This window comes from Salvelinus fontinalis, unplaced genomic scaffold, assembly GCF_029448725.1.
Source record: "Salvelinus fontinalis isolate EN_2023a unplaced genomic scaffold, ASM2944872v1 scaffold_0780, whole genome shotgun sequence".
Classification (NCBI taxonomy): Eukaryota; Metazoa; Chordata; class Actinopteri; order Salmoniformes; family Salmonidae; genus Salvelinus; species Salvelinus fontinalis.
The window spans coordinates 71,447-90,221 of NW_026600989.1; the positions used below are offsets into that span (position 1 = coordinate 71,447).

Consider the following 18,775-nt stretch of genomic DNA (forward strand, 5'->3'; position numbering starts at 1 on the left):
CTGGGTAGTGGGTAGAATGCAGTCAGCGTTTAACCCACGCTCCTCCGATGCATAATCAGTGTGTGAGTGAGGTAGTTAGGTATGACAAACACATCTCACAGTCATAGTAAGTAAACAAAGATAATAAGTTCACAAAGCAAGTTTATTGATGTCATAGTGAGGAAATAAACCTCTGCACCTGTGATGGATTCTCGGTACAAATGTGTGTGTTGGGGAAGAGTGGAATTTATTATAGTGTGATCAGAGAGCTGTGTGTGTGTGTGTGTGTGTGTGTGTGTGTGTGTGTGTGTGTGTGTGTGTGTGTGTGTGTGTGTGTGTGTGTGTGTGTGTGTGTGTGTGTGTGTGTGTGTGTGTGTGTGTGTGTGTGTGTGTGTGTGTGTGTGTCAGCTCAGGCCTGTCCCTCTGCAGACTCATCCAACAGCACACACAGAGAGTCCACTAAGCCTTCCATTAGAATATACACCTGGAAGAGAAAGACAGACAGAGAAAGAGAGACACAGAAAGAGAGAGAGGGGGGAGAGAGAGAGAGATAAAGGAAGAGAGAGGGGGAGAGAGAGAGAGAGATAGCGAGAGATAAAGGAAGAGAGAGAGAGCGACAGAGAGCGATAGAGAGAAAGGAAGAGAGAGAGAGAAAGGAAGGAAGGAAGGGAGGGAGAAAGGGAGAGAGAGGGGAAGATAACAGCAGTGTTAGTAGATGATTTCGGATTATGGTTATTACAAAAGTACTAATATTACACTAGTTGTGTCTATAGTATAGCAGGATCTACAGTAGAGACCGGTTAGTGGTCCTGGTAGTATAGTATAGTATAGCAGGATCTACAGTAGAGACCGGTTAGTGGTCCTGGTAGTATAGTATAGTATAGCAGGATCTACAGTAGAGACCGGTTAGTGGTCCTGGTAGTATAGTATAGTATAGCAGGATCTACAGTAGAGACCGGTTAGTGGTCCTGGTAGTATAGTATAGTATAGTATAGTATAGCAGGATCTACAGTAGAGACAGGTTAGTGGTCCTGGTAGTATAGTATAGTATAGTATAGTATAGCAGGATCTACAGTAGAGACAGGTTAGTGGTCCTGGTAGTATAGTATAGTATAGCAGGATCTACAGTAGAGACCGTATAGTGGTCCTGGTAGTATAGTATAGTATAGCAGGATCTACAGTAGAGACCAGTTAGTGGTCCTGGTAGTATAGTATAGTATAGTATAGCAGGATCTACATTAGAGACCGGTTAGTGGTCCTGGTAGTATAGTATAGTATAGCAGGATCTACAGTAGAGATCGTATAGTGGTCCCGGTAGTATAGTATAGTATAGTATAGTATAGTATAGTATAGTATAGTATAATATAGCAGGATCTACAGTAGAGACCCTATAGTGGTCCTGGTAGTATAGTATAGTATAGCAGGATCTACAGTAGAGACCCTATAGTGGTCCTGGTAGTATAGTATAGTATAGCAGGATCTACAGTAGAGACCCTATAGTGGTCCTGGTAGTATAGTATAGTATAGCAGGATCTACAGTAGAGACCCTATAGTGGTCCTGGTAGTATAGTATAGTATAGTATAGTATAGTATAGTATAGTATAGCATGATCTACAGTAGAGACAGGTTAGTGGTCCTGGTAGTATATTATAGTATAGCAGGATCTACAGTAGAGACCCTATAGTGGTCCTGGTAGTATAGTATAGTATAGTATAGTATAGTATTGTATAGTATAGTATAGCATGATCTACAGTAGAGACAGGTTAGTGGTCCTGGTAGTATAGTATAGTATAGCAGGATCTACAGTAGAGACCCTATAGTGGTCCTGGTAGTATAGTATAGTATAGCAGGATCTACAGTAGAGACAGGTTAGTGGTCCTGGTAGTATAGTATAGTATAGTATAGCAGGATCTACAATGGACACAGGTTAGTGGTCCTGGTAGTATAGTATAGTATAGTATAGTATAGCAGGATCTACAGTAGAGACAGGTTAGTGGTCCTGGTAGTATAGTATAGTATAGTATAGTATAGCAGGATCTACAGTAGAGACAGGTTAGTGGTCCTGGTAGTATAGTATAGTATAGTATAGTATAGTATAACAGGATCTACAGTAGAGACCCTATAGTGGTCCTGGTAGTATAGTATAGTATAGCAGGATCTACAGTAGAGACCCTATAGTGGTCCGGGTAGTATAGTATAGTATAGTATAGTATAGTATAGCAGGATCTACAGTAGAGATCCTATAGTGGTCCTGGTAGTATAGTATAGTATAGCAGGATCTACAGTAGAGACCCTATAGTGGTCCTGGTAGTATAGTATAGTATAGCAGGATCTACAGTAGAGACAGGTTAGTGGTCCTGGTAGTATAGTATAGTATAGTATAGCAGGATCTACAGAGAGACAGGTTAGTGGTCCTGGTAGTATAGTATAGTATAGCAGGATCTACAGTAGAGACCGGTTAGTGGTCCTGGTAGTATAGTATAGTATAGTATAGCAGGATCTACAGTAGAGACCGTATAGTGGTCCTGGTAGTATAGCATAGTATAGTATAGTATAGTATAGCAGGATCTACAGTAGAGACCGTATAGTGGTCCTGGTAGTATAGCATAGTATAGTATAGTATAGTATAGTATAGCAGAATCTACAGTAGAGACCCTATAGTGGTCCTGGTAGTATAGTATAGTATAGTATAGTATAGCAGGATCTACAGTAGAGACCCTATAGTGGTCCTGGTAGTATAGTATAGTATAGCAGGATCTACAGTAGAGACCCTATAGTGGTCCTGGTAGTATAGTATAGTATAGTATAGTATAGCAGGATCTACAGTAGAGACCGTATAGTGGTCCTGGTAGTATAGTATAGTATAGTATAGCAGGATCTACAGTAGAGACCGTATAGTGGTCCTGGTAGTATAGTATAGTATAGTATAGTATAGCAGGATCTACAGTAGAGACCGTATAGTGGTCCTGGTAGTATAGTATAGCAGGATCTACAGTAGAGACCCTATAGTGGTCCTGGTAGTATAGTATAGTATAGTATAGTATAGCAGGATCTACAGTAGAGACCGTATAGTGGTCCTGGTAGTATAGTATAGTATAGTATAGCAGGATCTACAGTAGAGACCGTATAGTGGTCCTGGTAGTATAGTATAGTATAGCAGGATCTACAGTAGAGACCCTATAGTGGTCCTGGTAGTATAGTATAGTATAGCAGGATCTACAGTAGAGACCCTATAGTGGTCCTGGTAGTATAGTATAGTATAGCAGGATCTACAGTAGAGACCCTATAGTGGTCCTGGTAGTATAGTATAGTATAGCAGGATCTACAGTAGAGACCGTATAGTGGTCCTGGTGTTATAGTATAGTATAGTATAGCAGGATCTACAGTAGAGACCGTATAGTGGTCCTGGTAGTATAGTATAGTATAGCAGGATCTACAGTAGAGACCCTATAGTGGTCCTGGTAGTATAGTATAGTATAGTATAGTATAGCAGGATCTACAGTAGAGACCCTATAGTGGTCCTGGTAGTATAGTATAGTATAGCAGTATCTACAGTAGAGACCCTATAGTGGTCCTGGTAGTATAGTATAGTATAGCAGGATCTACAGTAGAGACCGTTTAGTGGTCCTGGTAGTATAGTGTAGTATAGCAGGATCTACAGTAGAGACAGGTTAGTGGTCCTGGTAGTATAGTATAGTATAGTATAGCAGGATCTACAGTAGAGACCGTTTAGTGGTCCTGGTAGTATAGTATAGTATAGCAGGATCTACAGTAGAGACCGTATAGTGGTCCTGGTAGTATAGTATAGTATAGTATAGTATAGTATAGCAGGATCTACAGTAGAGACCCTATAGTGGTCCTGGTAGTATAGTATAGTATAGTATAGTATAGTATCGTATAGTATAGCAGGATCTACAGTAGAGACCCTATAGTGGTCCTGGTAGTATAGTATAGTATAGCAGGATCTACAGTAGAGACCCTATAGTGGTCCTGGTAGTATAGTATAGTATAGCAGGATCTACAGTAGAGACCGTTTAGTGGTCCTGGTAGTATAGTGTAGTATAGCAGGATCTACAGTAGAGACAGGTTAGTAGTCCTGGTAGTATAGTATAGTATAGTATAGTATAGTATAGCAGGATCTACAGTAGAGACCGTTTAGTGGTCCTGGTAGTATAGTATAGTATAGCAGGATCTACAGTAGAGACCGTATAGTGGTCCTGGTAGTATAGTATAGTATAGTATAGTATAGCAGGATCTACAGTAGAGACCCTATAGTGGTCCTGGTAGTATAGTATAGTATGGTATAGCAGGATCTACAGTAGAGACCGTGTGGTGGTCCTGGTAGTATAGTACAGTATAGTATAGTATAGTATAGTATAGTATAGTAGGATCTACAGTAGAGACAGGCTGGTGGTCCTGGTAGTATAGTATAGCAGGATCTACAGTAGAGACCGTGTGGTGGTCCTGGTAGTATAGTATAGTATAGCAGGATCTTCAGTAGAGACAGGTTAGTGGTCCTGGTAGTATAGTATAGTATAGTATAGCAGGATCTACAGTAGAGACCGTGTGGTGGTCCTGGTAGTATAGTATAGTATATCAGGATCTACAGTAGAGACAGGTTAGTGGTCCTGGTAGTATAGTATAGCAGGATCTACAGTAGAGACAGGCTGGTGGTCCTGGTAGTATAGTATAGTATAGCAGGATCTACAGTAGAGACAGGTTAGTGGTCTTGGTAGTATAGTATAGCAGGATCTACAGTAGAGACAGGCTGGTGGTCCTGGTAGTATAGTATAGCAGGATCTACAGTAGAGACAGGTTAGTGGTCCTGGTAGTATAGTATAGTATAGTATAGTATAGTATAGTATAGTATAGTATAGTAGGATCTACAGTAGAGACAGGCTGGTGGTCCTGGTAGTATAGTATAGTATAGTATAGCAGGATCTACAGTAGAGACCGGTTAGTGGTCCTGGTAGTATAGTATAGTATAGTGTACTAGCCTGTTGGTGCAGCTGTCTCCTGTATTTGTCCTGTAGTGCAGGCTCTACAGTAGAGTCAGTGTGGTGGTCCTGGTAGTCACTCTCAGGGCTGGTTGTGGTGGAGGAGGGCTCTCTGCCTGGTTCTTTACCAGGTTTACCTCCAGGACGCTTCCCCCCTACCACCACCTCCTCACGACCCTTCTTCTTACTGCCCGGACGCTCCTGGAAGAGAGCACAGGAGGCTGCTGAGGGGAGGACGGCTCTTAATAACGGCCGGTACGGAGCAAATGGATTGTCATCAAACACCAGGAAACCATGGAAACCATGTGTCTGATCTATTTGATACCATTCAATTTATAGTGCATTCGGAAAGTATTCAGACCCCTTGACTTTCTCAGCCTTATTCTAAAAATGATTGAATATTTTTTTCCCCTAATCAATCTACACACAATACCCCATAATGACACATTTTTGCAAATGTATTACAAATAAAAAACTGAAATAGCACATTTGCATAAGTATTCAGATCCTTTAAAATCAGTACTTTGTTTAAGCACCTTTGGCAGCGATTACAGCCTCGAGTCTTCTTGGGTTACAAGCTTGGCACACCTGTATTTGGGGAGTATCTCCCATTTTTCTCTGCAGATCCTCTCAAGCTCTGTCAGGTTGGATGGGGAGCATCGCTGCATAGCTGTTTTCAGGTCTATCCAGAGTTGTTTTATTGGGTTCAAGTCCGGGCTCTGGCTGGGCCACTCAAGGACATTCAGAGACTTGTCCCAAAGCCACTCCTGCATTGTCTTGGCTATGTGCTTAGGGTTGTTGGCCTGTTGGAAGGTGAACCTTCGCCCCCAGTCTGAGGTCCTGAGCGTTCTGGAGCAGGTTTTCATCAAGGATCTCTCTGTACTTTGCTCCGTTAATCTTTCCCTCGATCCTGACTAGTCTCCCAGTCCCTGCCGCTGAAAAACATCCCCACAGCATGATGCTGCCACCACCATGCTTCACCGTAGGGATGGTGCCATGTTTCCTCCAGACGTGATGCTTGGCATTCAGGCCAAAGAGTTCAATCTTGGTTTCATCAGACCAGAGAATCATGTTTCTCATGGTCTGAGAGTCTTTAGGTGTCTTTTGGCAAACTCCAAGCGGGCTGTCATGTGCCTTTTACTGAGGAGTGGCTATCGTTTGGCCACTATCATGACTCTCCTGGTTGAGGTTCCAAGGCCTCAGATCAGCTCAGCTCAGCTTGGCAAATGGCCGACGTTGACCAGACCCCTCTCATCACCCGCAGAAGAGGAGAGGAGGGGGGGGGGGGCAGTTTTGACACCTTAACACTCTGTAAATTAGGCAGGAGGGGAATCTCCCTCTTTCTCTTCAGTATTGGTAAAGAAATGTCCCTTTCGTCTACGGAATACCTTTTCCGCCAAAACTATAACGTCCCAAAAAAGTGAATATTGGAATAATATTTCTTCAGATAGGAATGTTAAGAATGGTCAGTGGGGATCTAAAGAATAATCATGTCATATTGCTTTTCATTTTGTGATGTTATTAAAAACTGCATGAACCAAATACTGTAACTTAGGAACGAACCCCCTTTTGGCTGTCAAGTTTCCATCCAATACATTGTGAATATAATATGAAGAACGATGAAAATATTGTTGTTAAGATAGGAATGTGTTTTTCTAATAAGATAATGGTTTTTCATGTCCTTTGCACCTGAATGAGGTCAGAAGAGCGTATCAGTGTGATGGAACCACCCTTTCCGACCAGAGTGCTTAAAATGACTCCCTAAGAATTAACATACCAGACCAAAATACGTGAGACCGTGAACCACACGTTGAAATGGTTAGAAACTCAGAAACTCTCAACAAGAGGTGAAGAAAATGAACTTACCAGACAAGGACCCCGGCAGTCTGCAGCTGCGCGTGTAAAGTGAGTTTGGAACTTTGACTATCGACCCGAGGAAGAGAGGAGAAGTTCACCTCAGACAATCACTGGTGAATCATTGAAGCCACAGACAACTAATAAGGAGGACATTGTGACCTCTGGTGGACAATCAGAGCCTTACACCCCCGGGAGAGCCCACCAAAACAACTTTCAGAGAGGGCTTGATCCTGACCAAGATAGACGACGAACGAAGGCATTCAACACGTACATGCATTCAATCTTTTCTTATCCCAAACGGGCGGTGGATCATGTGCAAGGTATATGATTCATGTGAAAAGAGTCCTAGAACGTGTCCACGATAAGTGTCCCTTTCCTCTCTCTCTCTCTTTCCCTCTCTCCATCTAACGTTATGTTATAGAGAGAGAGACAGAAAGAGAAAGAGAGAGCGAGAGAGAAAGCGAGAGAGAGAAAGAGAGAGAGCGAGAGAGAGTAAGAGAGAGTTAGAGAGAAGGAACCCAAGTGGGGAGAGAGAGATAAAGACAGACAGACAGACAGACAGACAGAAAGAGAGATAGACAGAGAGAGAGTGGGTGTGCTGGTAGTAGTGTCTTTGTGACTGTGATATTTCTGCCGTACGTTCTGTTCATAGTTGTTGGTGTACAGATGGACATGCCTCTAGCTGTGTGTGTGTGTGTAGTGTGTGTGTGTGGCCGGTACAGGTGTCATAACTCACAACCTGGACACACAGTTTGAGAGCAGATGCACATTTTCACATAGTGTTCGGTTACCATGGCACCTGGTGACAAATAAACTGTTGCTCACCTATGACTCAACTAACCATCAGAGAGATGGAGAGAGAGAGGAGTGAGAGAGAAGGAGGAAGAGAAAGAGAGGAGGGAGAGAGAGTGAGGAGAAAGAGGAGAGAGAGGCAGACAGGTAGACAAACAGACAGACAGACACGCAGACAGACAAGCAGACAAACAGGCAGACAGGCAGGCAGACATACATACATACAAGCAGACAGACAAGCAGACAAACAGGCAGACAGGCAGGCAGACATACATACAAGCAAACAAACAGACATACAAGCAGACAGGCAGACAAACAGGCAGACAGGCAGGCAGACATACATACATACAAGCAGACAAACAGACAGACAAGCAGACAAACAGGCAGACAGGCAGGCAGACATACATAGAAGCAGACAAACAGACAAGCAGGCAGACAGGCAGGCAGACAGACAGGCAGGCAGACATACATACAAACAGACAAGCAGACAGACAGGCAGGCAGACATACATACAAGCAGACAAACAGACAGACAGGCAGACAAACAAACAGACAAGCAGGCAGACAGACAGACATACAGGCAGACAAACAGACAGACAGGTGTTTGCTGCCATCTGGTGTTGGTATCAACCCTGTTCCTGGAGAGAAACCCTCCTGTAGGTCTTAACTTAAAATCATCCCTGAAAACCTACAGGAGGGTGTCTCTCCAGGAACAGGGTTGGAGATAAAACCTACAGGAGGGTGTCTCTCCAGGAACAGGGTTGGAGATAAAACCTACTCTCTCCAGGAACAGGGTTGGAGATAAAACCTACAGGAGGGTGTCTCTCCAGGAACATGGTTGGAGATAAAACCTACAGGAGGGTGTCTCTCCAGGAACAGGGTTGGAGATAAAACCTACAGGAGGGTGTCTCTCCAGGAACAGGGTTGGAGATAAAACCTACAGGAGGGTATCTCTCCAAGAACAGGGTTGGAGATAAAACCTACAGGAAGGTGTCTCTCCAGGAACATGGTTGGAGATAAAACCTACAGGAGGTGTCTCTCCAGGAACATGGTTGGAGATAAAACCTACAGGAGGGTGTCTCTCCAGGAACAGGGTTGGAGATAAAACCTACAGGAGGGTGTCTCTCCAGGAACATGGTTGGAGATAAAACCTACAGGAGGGTGTCTCTCCAGGAACAGGGTTGGAGATAAAACCTACTCTCTCCAGGAACAGGGTTGGAGATAAAACCTACAGGAGGGTGTCTCTCCAGGAACAGGGTTGGAGATAAAACCTGATCTAGACACTTTAGAGGTCACTCTCTGATTGGATAGGTATAAATCATCTGGTAATAGCTCCACCCCACTCTCTGATTGGATAGGTATAAATCATCTGGTAATAGCTCCACCCCACTCTCTGATTGGATAGGTATAAATCATCTGGTAATAGCTCCACCCCACTCTCTGATTGGATAGGTATAAATCATCTGGTAATAGCTCCACCCCACTCTCTGATTGGATAGGTATAAATCATCTGGTAATAGCTCCACCCCACTCTCTGATTGGATAGGTATAAATCATCTGGTAATAGCTCCACCCCACTCTCTGATTGGATAGCTATAAATCATCTGGTAATAGCTACACCCCACTCTCTGATTGGATAGGTATAAATCATCTGGTAATAGCTCCACCCCACTCTCTGATTGGATAGGTATACATCATCTGGTAATAGCTCCACCCCACTCTCTGATTGGATAGGTATAAATCATCTGGTAATAGCTACACCCCACTCTCTGATTGGATAGGTATACATCATCTGGTAATAGCTCCACCCACTCTCTGATAGACTAGGAGTTACACTATATTACTAACACCTGTCTGATCCTTTCAGATAAACATAGTGTCTCTGGTTGGGAATAGAGCTGGACCTGTCTGATCCTTTCAGATAAACATAGTGTCTCTGGTTGGGAATAGAGCTGGACCTGTCTGATCCTTTCAGATAAACATAGTGTCTCTGGTTGGGAATAGAGCTGGACCTGTCTGATCCTTTCAGATAAACATAGTGTCTCTGGTTGGGAATAGAGCTGGACCTGTCTGATCCTTTCAGATAAACATAGTGTCTCTGGTTGGGAATAGAGCTGGACCTGTCTGATCCTTTCAGATAAACATAGTGTCTCTGGTTGGGAATAGAGCTTGATAACATATACACAAAGTGACTAGGGGGTAGAAGGTTAATGCGTAGGAGGTTAGGGGGGAGGAGGTTAGGGGTAGGAGGTTAGGGGGGAGGAGGTTAGGGGTAGGTTAGAGGGGAGGAGGTTAGGGGTAGGAGGTTAGGGGGGGAGGAGGTTAGGGGTAGGAGGTTAGGGATGATTTGGGGATTTATTTGTTAGATTAGGTGAGTTTCTCACCTCCACTGGTTTCTCCTTCACAGCAGGCTTGGCTGCTCCCTTCTTCTCCTCCTTCTCTTTGATGCCCCCTCCTTTCTTCTCCTCCTTCAGGGGTGCTCCTGCCTTCTTCTCAAACTTCTCCTCTTTCTTCATTTTCCCCCCTGGAGAGGAATGGGCTGACAGTGGGTTGTAGGGGTAGACAGGCTGATAGTGGGTTGTAGGGGTAGACAGGCTGATAGTGGGTTGTAGGGGTAGACAGGCTGATAGTGGGTTGTAATGGTAGACAGGCTGATAGTGGGTTGTAATGGTAGACAGGCTGATAGTGGGTTGTAGGGGTAGACAGGCTGATAGTGGGTTGTAATGGTAGACAGGCTGATAGTGGGTTGTAGGGGTAGACAGGCTGATAGTGGGTTGTAATGGTAGACAGGCTGATAGTGGGTTGTAATGGCAGACAGGCTGATAGTGGGTTGTAGTGGTAGACAGGCTGATAGTGGGTTATAGAGGTAGACAGGCTGATAGTGGGTTGTAGGGGTAGACAGGCTGATAGTGGGTTGTAATGGTAGACAGGCTGATAGTGGGTTGTAGGGGTAGACAGGCTGATAGTGGGTTATAGGGGTAGACAGGCTGATAGTGGGTTGTAATGGTAGACAGGCTGATAGTGGGTTATAGAGGTAGACAGGCTGATAGTGGGTTGTAATGGTAGACAGGCTGATAGTGGGTTGTAGGGGTAGACAGGCTGATAGTGGGTTGTAAGGGTAGACAGGCTGATAGTGGGTTGTAGGGGTAGACAGGCTGATAGTGGGTTGTAAGGATAGACAGGCTGATAGTGGGTTGTAGGGGTAGACAGGCTGATAGTGGGTTGTAGGGGTAGACAGGCTGATAGTGGGTTGTAGGGGTAGACAGGCTGATAGTGGGTTGTAATGGTAGACAGGCTGATAGTGGGTTGTAATGGTAGACAGGCTGATAGTGGGTTGTAATGGTAGACAGGCTGATAGTGGGTTGTAGGGGTAGACAGGCTGATAGTGGGTTGTAGGGGTAGACAGGCTGATAGTGGGTTGTAATGGTAGACAGGCTGATAGTGGGTTGTAGGGGTAGACAGGCTGATAGTGGGTTGTAATGGTAGACAGGCTGATAGTGGGTTGTAATGGTAGACAGGCTGATAGTGGGTTGTAGGGGTAGACAGGCTGATAGTGGGTTGTAATGGTAGACAGGCTGATAGTGGGTTGTAATGGTAGACAGGCTGATAGTGGGTTGTAATGGTAGACAGGCTGATAGTGGGTTGTAGGGGTAGACAGGCTGATAGTGGGTTGTAGTGGTAGACAGGCTGATAGTGGGTTGTAATGGTAGACAGGCTGATAGTGGGTTGTAGGGGTAGACAGGCTGATAGTGGGTTGTAGGGGTAGACAGGCTGATAGTGGGTTGTAGGGGTAGACAGGCTGACAGTGGGTTGTAGGGGTAGACAGGCTGATAGTGGGTTGTAATGGTAGACAGGCTGAGAGTGGGTTGTAATGGTAGACAGGCTGATAGTGGGTTGTAATGGTAGACAGGCTGATAGTGGGTTGTAGGGGTAGACAGGCTGATAGTGGGTTGTAGGGGTAGACAGGCTGATAGTGGGTTGTAGTGGTAGACAGGCTGATAGTGGGTTGTAATGGTAGACAGGCTGATAGTGGGTTGTAGTGGTAGACAGGCTGATAGTGGGTTGTAGGGGTAGACAGGCTGATAGTGGGTTGTAGGGATAGACAGGCTGATAGTGGGTTGTAGGGGTAGACAGGCTGATAGTGGGTTGTAGGGGTAGACAGGCTGATAGTGGGTTGTAGGGGTAGACAGGCTGATAGTGGGTTGTAGGGGTAGACAGGCTGATAGTGGGTTGTAATGGTAGACAGGCTGATAGTGGGTTGTAGGGGTAGACAGGCTGATAGTGGGTTGTAAGGGTAGACAGGCTGATAGTGGGTTGTAATGGTAGACAGGCTGATAGTGGGTTGTAGTGGTAGACAGGCTGATAGTGGGTTGTAGGGGTAGACAGGCTGATAGTGGGTTGTAATGGTAGACAGGCTGATAGTGGGTTATAGGGGTAGACAGGCTGATAGTGGGTTGTAGGGGTAGACAGGCTGATAGTGGGTTGTAGGGGTAGACAGGCTGATAGTGGGTTGTAATGGTAGACAGGCTGATAGTGGGTTGTAGGGGTAGACAGGCTGATAGTGGGTTGTAGGGGTAGACAGGCTGATAGTGGGTTGTAGGGGTAGACAGGCTGATAGTGGGTTGTAGGGGTAGACAGGCTGATAGTGGGTTGTAGGGGTAGACAGGCTGATAGTGGGTTGTAGGGGTAGACAGGCTGATAGTGGGTTGTAGGGATAGACAGGCTGATAGTGGGTTGTCATGGTAGACAGGCTGATAGTGGGTTGTAGTGGTAGACAGGCTGATAGTGGGTTGTAGGGGTAGACATGCTGATAGTGGGTTGTAATGGTAGACAGGCTGATAGTGGGTTGTAGGGGTAGACAGGCTGATAGTGGGTTGTAGGGATAGACAGGCTGATAGTGGGTTGTAATGGTAGACAGGCTGATAGTGGGTTGTAGGGATAGACAGGCTGATAGTGGGTTGTAATGGTAGACAGGCTGATCGTGGGTTGTAGGGGTAGACAGGCTGATAGTGGGTTGTAGGGGTAGACAGGCTGATAGTGGGTTGTAGGGATAGACAGGCTGATAGTGGGTTGTCATGGTAGACAGGCTGATAGTGGGTTGTAGTGGTAGACAGGCTGATAGTGGGTTGTAGGGGTAGACATGCTGATAGTGGGTTGTAATGGTAGACAGGCTGATAGTGGGTTGTAGGGGTAGACAGGCTGATAGTGGGTTGTAGGGATAGATAGGCTGATAGTGGGTTGTAATGGTAGACAGGCTGATAGTGGGTTGTAATGGTAGACAGGCTGATAGTGGGTTGTAATGGTAGACAGGCTGATAGTGGGTTGTAGGGGTAGACAGGCTGATAGTGGGTTGTAGGGGTAGACAGGCTGATAGTGGGTTGTAGGGGTAGACAGGCTGATAGTGGGTTGTAGGGGTAGACAGGCTGATAGTGGGTTGTAAGGATAGACAGGCTGATAGTGGGTTGTAAGGATAGACAGGCTGATAGTGGGTTGTAGGGGTAGACAGGCTGATAGTGGGTTGTAAGGGTAGACAGGCTGATAGTGTGTATGTTTGTGTGTCATGTGTGTGATAGACTCACAGCTGTGGTGGTGGTCCTGTGTGTGTTAGACTCACAGCTGTGATGGTGGTCCTGTGTGTTAGACTCACAGCTGTGGTGGTGGTCCTGTGTGTTAGACTCACAGCTGTGGTGGTGGTCCTGTGTGTTAGACTCACAGCTGTGGTGGTGGTCCTGTGTGTTAGACTAACAGCTGTGGTGGTGGTCCTGTGTGTTAGACTCACAGCTGTGGTGGTGGTCCTGTGTGTGTTAGACTCACAGCTGTGGTGGTGGTCCTGGGTGTTAGACTCACAGCTGTGGTGGTGGTCCTGTGTGTGTGTTAGACTCACAGCTGTGGAGGTGGTCCTGTGTGTGTTAGACTCACAGCTGTGGTGGTGGTCCTGTGTGTGTTCCCCCCATGTGTCTGTCTCAGGGAGACCCAGTAGATGTCTGAGCCACAGAGCTGCACTGACCAGGCTGTCTAACAGCTCCCTCCACAGCTGCAACCTGCAGGGGTTAACACACACACACACACACACACAAACACACACACACACACACTTTTTTATAATCAACTGCACTGTTGATCCATTTCTGTGGTACCTTTCATTCTTTAGTTTGCCATCAATATTCCCTCTTCTCTTTTCTCCAGACCGGTGCTGCATCTCTGTCTCCCTCCCTCCTCTTCCCTCCCTCCTCTTCCCTCCCTCCCTCCCTCCTCTTCCCTCCCTCCTCTTCCCTCCCAGCTCTTCCCTCCCTCCTCTTCCCTCCCTCCTCTTCCCTCCCTCCTCTTCCCTCCCTCCTCTTCCCTCCCTCCCTCCCCCTCCCTCCCTCCTCTTCCCTCCCTCCCTCCCCCCTCTTCCCTCCCTCCTCTTCCCTCCCTCCCTTCCCTCCCCCCTCTTCCCTCCCTCCTCTTCCCTCCCCCCTCTTCACTCCCTCCTCTTCCCTCACTCCTCTTCCCTCCCTCCCTCCCCTCCCTCCGCTTCCCTCCCCCCTTTTCCCTCCCTCCTCTTCCCTCCCTCCTCTTCCCTCCCTCCCTCCCCTCCCTCCGCTTCCCTCCCCCCTTTTCCCTCCCTCCTCTTCCCTCCCTCCTCTTCCCTCCCTCCCTCCCCTCCCTCATTTTCCCTCCCTCCCTCCCTTCCTCCTGCTCACCCTATAGCGTTGAGTGGTAGTGGCGTGTGTTGTATGAGTGGCTGGGTGAGCTCCAGGAGGAGGGTGTTATAGAGGCTCAGAGCCCCCTCTCTGGTGAGCCTCTCCTGGGGTCCATCCTGCTCCCCGTCCCCCTGGGGCAGAGCCAGCACCGCCTGGAGAGGGGAACAGAGAGGAGAGAGAAGGGTTAGGTCTTGGTTACACTACTCGGTGGCCTTGTAGTTAGCGTGTCCCTCCGGAGATCGGAAGGTTAGGGGTTCCAACCCCGGTCGAGACTCTGTGAATGGGACCTGATGCATCTCTGCTGCGCACGTGAGGTGTGTGTGTGTGTGTGTGTGTACCTGTCGTAGTGTAGACACAGAGAGGTCCCAGGCTGTTTCTCTGTCTTCTCCTGTTTCTGCGGTCACCTGCTGCCACAGGCTCTTCAGCGCCTCCACTGTCTCATAACGGTACTGCAGCTAGGACCGAGATGGACCAACAGTTTACTGTTACAAACACAGTATGGGCCAGTCGTGTGTGTGTGTGTGTGTGTGTGTGTGTGTGTGTGTGTGTGTGTGTGTGTGTGTGTGTGTGTGTGTGTGTGTGTGTCACTAAACAACTCAACAGAAAGAGGAAGGTGTTATTCTATTCAGAAATCAGCTAGAACCATGAATGTAACCATGAATGAACCTAAATCATCGTCATCACTGAGGACTCCTTTAAGTCTTTGTGCTTCTGTCTGTTTTTACATATTGAGAGAGAATCCATTCATGTTCAAAGACAAAAGCCGTGATGACACATAATTATAGTAATGGCTGATAATGTTGCTAATGACCGTGGCTGTGTCTGAAATGTCATCCTATCCCCTATATATAGCATGTCTACCCACTCTGCCTAGAGAGTGTGTGAAAACACCCTTTGTTTTTGAGATTTCACTTCCTTACGTTTAAAAAATACATTTTTACCAAGACAAATATGATTCTTCATGTTCTGAATCGTTCCGTGGGGTCTTTCTCTCATCATTATCGTTATATCTAAGGAGCTGGATGTTGTGACCTAATACATCCCATAATAAGCACTGAGCTCTGTTGACATAGCGGTGCCGCCTTCCCCTCGTGACTTTAGAGGATGTTACATGTTGTGGTGGTCGATTCTGCACGTCGCAAAAAAGCTAAAATAGCCTGACATGAGCTGAATTAAATGTACAAGTCTTTGAAAATAAAAAGCTTACTGCTCAGTTGACATTTCGACAGAGATCTTCTTGTTTTTTTGTGAGAAATCTCACATTAATAATATCAAAAGTGTATACAAAACTTAATTTGAAAATACCACACGTCATGTCTCGAAATCAATATCTATCTGCCCTCGATATTGTTTTATGCTCTGTGGATTCAAGAAGAAGGATGGCGAGTTCAACGGTGAACCTGTCAGTTAGCCTTCATTCTCTGACGCCATGCTATTATCCTGATTCAGGACAAAAACATTCATCTGGCCTTCATCAGAATCGGGCTTCCTGTGTGAAGATCAGAATTGGGCTGCCTGTTTAAACATCAGAATTGGGCTTCCTGTTTAAACATCAGAATTGGGCTGCCTGTGTGAGACAGAAAGAGCTAGGATCTTGTCTCTGTAGGGACACCACAGGACGCAGCCTCAGTTAGACATTGTGTGTGTGTCCAAAATGGCACCCTATTCCCTCTATAGTACAGTGTGCACTACTTTTGACCAGGGCCCTGGTAGTAGTGCACTATATAGTAGAGTGTCCAATCAAAAACATATATTTTGACCAATGGGTAAATATGTGCATTGTGTAGATACTCCTCTGAGAAAACCAATTGGCCAAACCTCATGTTTCTATGATAATCTGTTTAAAGGTTATTGGAGTTTTTACCCTTGTAGGATGGCCAGAATTAGAGCGACTAAATCAATGTTTAAACAGGCAGCCCAATTCTGATCTTCACACAGGAAGCCCAATTCTGATGTTTTAACAGGAAGCCCAATTCTGATGTTTAAACAGGCAGCCCAATTCTGATGTTTAAACAGGAAGCCCAATTCTGATGTTTAAACAGGCAGCCCAATTCTGATGTTTAAACAGGAAGCCCAATTCTGATGTTTAAACAGGCAGCCCAATTCTGATGTTAAACAGGCAGCCCAATTCTGATGTTTTAACAGGAAGCCCAATTCTGATGTTTAAACAGGCAGCCCAATTCTGATGTTTAAACAGGAAGCCCAATTCTGATGTTTAAACAGGCAGCCCAATTCTGATGTTTAAACAGGAAGCCCAATTCTGATGTTTAAACAGGCAGCCCAATTCTGATGTTTAAACAGGAAGCCCAATTCTGATGTTTAAACAGGCAGCCCAATTCTGATGTTTAAACAGGAAGCCCAATTCTGATGTTTAAACAGGAAGCCCAATTCTGATCTTCACACAGGCAGCCCAATTCTGATGTTTAAACAGGAAGCCCAATTCTGATGTTAAAACAGGAAGCCCAATTCTGATGTTTAAACAGGCAGCCCAATTCTGATGTTTAAACAGGAAGCCCATTTCTGATCTTTACACAGGCAGCCCAATTCTGATCTTTACACAGGCAGCCCAATTCTGATGTTTAAACAGGAAGCCCATTTCTGATCTTTACACAGGCAGCCCAATTCTGATCTTTACACAGGCAGCCCAATTCTGATGTTTAAACAGGAAGCCCAATTCTGATCTTCACACAGGCAGCTCAATTCTGATGTTTAAACAGGAAGCCCAATTCTGATCTTCACACAGGAAGCCCAATTCTGATCTTTTGACCAATTATTGTCAACATATCTCATTTGATTGTTAAGGATGAATCAGGGATGCGTCCCAAATGCCATCCTATTCCCTACATAGTGCACTACTGCAACTATGGGAACTCGTCAAAAATAGTGCACTATATAGGGTTCCATTTGAGAGGCACATCAGAGTGATGATGCTGGCTGTGTGGAACTGAGAGAATGGACGTTCAGAGTGATGATGCTGGCTGTGTGGAACTGATAGACTGGACGTTCAGGGTGATGATGCTGGCTGTGTGGAACTGAGAAAATGGACGTTCAGAGTGATGATGCTGGCTGTGTGGAACTGAGAGAATGGACGCTCAGAGTGATGCTGGCTGTGTGGAACTGAGAGAATGGACGTTCAGAGTGATGATGCTGGCTGTGTGGAACTGAGAGAATGGACGTTCAGAGTGATGATGCTGGCTGTGTGGAACAGAGAGAATGGACGTTCAGAGTGATGATGCTGGCTGTGTGGAACTGAGAGAATGGACGTTCAGAGTGATGATGCTGGCTGTGTGGAACTGAGAGAATGGACGTTCAGAGCTGTTTCAGTGTCTCTGACCCCTGTGCTTAGGAGTCTGTGGTCGTGACAGTCTATTGATTTGATTTTGCGGGGCATTCTTTGCCCCCCCCGTCTTTGTTAAAGAGAGACTCAGCGAGATTGCAACGAGCAGCATCGCAGATATTAAGATGAGCTCAATGCAAGACTTTGCTCTCACAGAGGTGCACTTCTCGCTCCGACATCGTGGTAGCCACGGGAACCACAACAGCAGAGAGGTGATGCCTCTTAGTTGTGGTGTAAATTGAGCGGATATTGTGTTTACTTGGTGCACACGAGGTCATCTCTCTGAGTCTACCTTCGAGGTGGAGTGTACCTTTGGGTTCCTGTTGTGGAAGTGTTCTTCCTCGGTGGTGTAGAGCTCCGCAGGGGAGCTGGGTCTCTCTGGGGTGAGGACGCCTCGTAACACGTCACACACCAACGACCGACACACTGACGCAGCCTCTCTCTGCTGCAGCTCCCTCTACACACACACACACACGCACACACACACACACACACACACACACACACACACACACACACACACACACACACACACACACACACACACACACACACACACACACACACACACACACACACACACACACACACACACACACACACACACACACACACACACACACACACACACACACAGAGAGAGAGGCACACACACACACACACAGAGAAAGAGAGGCACACACATACACACACACACACACACACACACACACACACACACACACACACACACACACACACACACACACACACACACACACACACACACACACACACACACACACACATACATACACAAAATTAAACATCACACATAAACACATGAATACACAAACACAATTATGCTTAATTCAACTGTGAAGTTACAAACACACCCTCCCTCCCCACACCCTCCCTCCCCACACCCTCCCTCCCTCCTCACACCCTCCCTCCCTCCTCACATCCTTCCTCCCTCCTCACACCCTCCCTCCCTCCTCGCACCCTCCCTCCCTCCCACACCCTCCTCACACCCTCCCTACCTCCCCACACCCTCCCACACCCTCCCTCCTCACACACTCCCTCCCTCCTCACACACTCCCTCCCTCTTCACACACACCCTCCCTCCCTCCTCCCCGCCTCACACACTCC

At 46.3% G+C, this 18,775-nt stretch overlaps 1 protein-coding gene across 2 annotated transcripts; it reads right to left on the reverse strand.

The window, feature by feature from the left end:
- Window positions 1-124: 124 nt before the first annotated feature.
- Window positions 125-18,104, reverse strand: LOC129847333 (MYCBP-associated protein-like; the record flags this gene model as incomplete). Of its 2 annotated transcripts, none has more annotated exon segments than XM_055915092.1 (7): window positions 125-463; window positions 4,977-5,177; window positions 10,009-10,148; window positions 13,544-13,665; window positions 14,311-14,462; window positions 14,649-14,765; window positions 17,958-18,104. In XM_055915092.1, coding segments are annotated over 7 exon segments (954 nt in total), but the record flags the coding sequence as incomplete, so codon positions are not given.
- Between the last annotated feature and the right edge of the window lie 671 nt (window positions 18,105-18,775).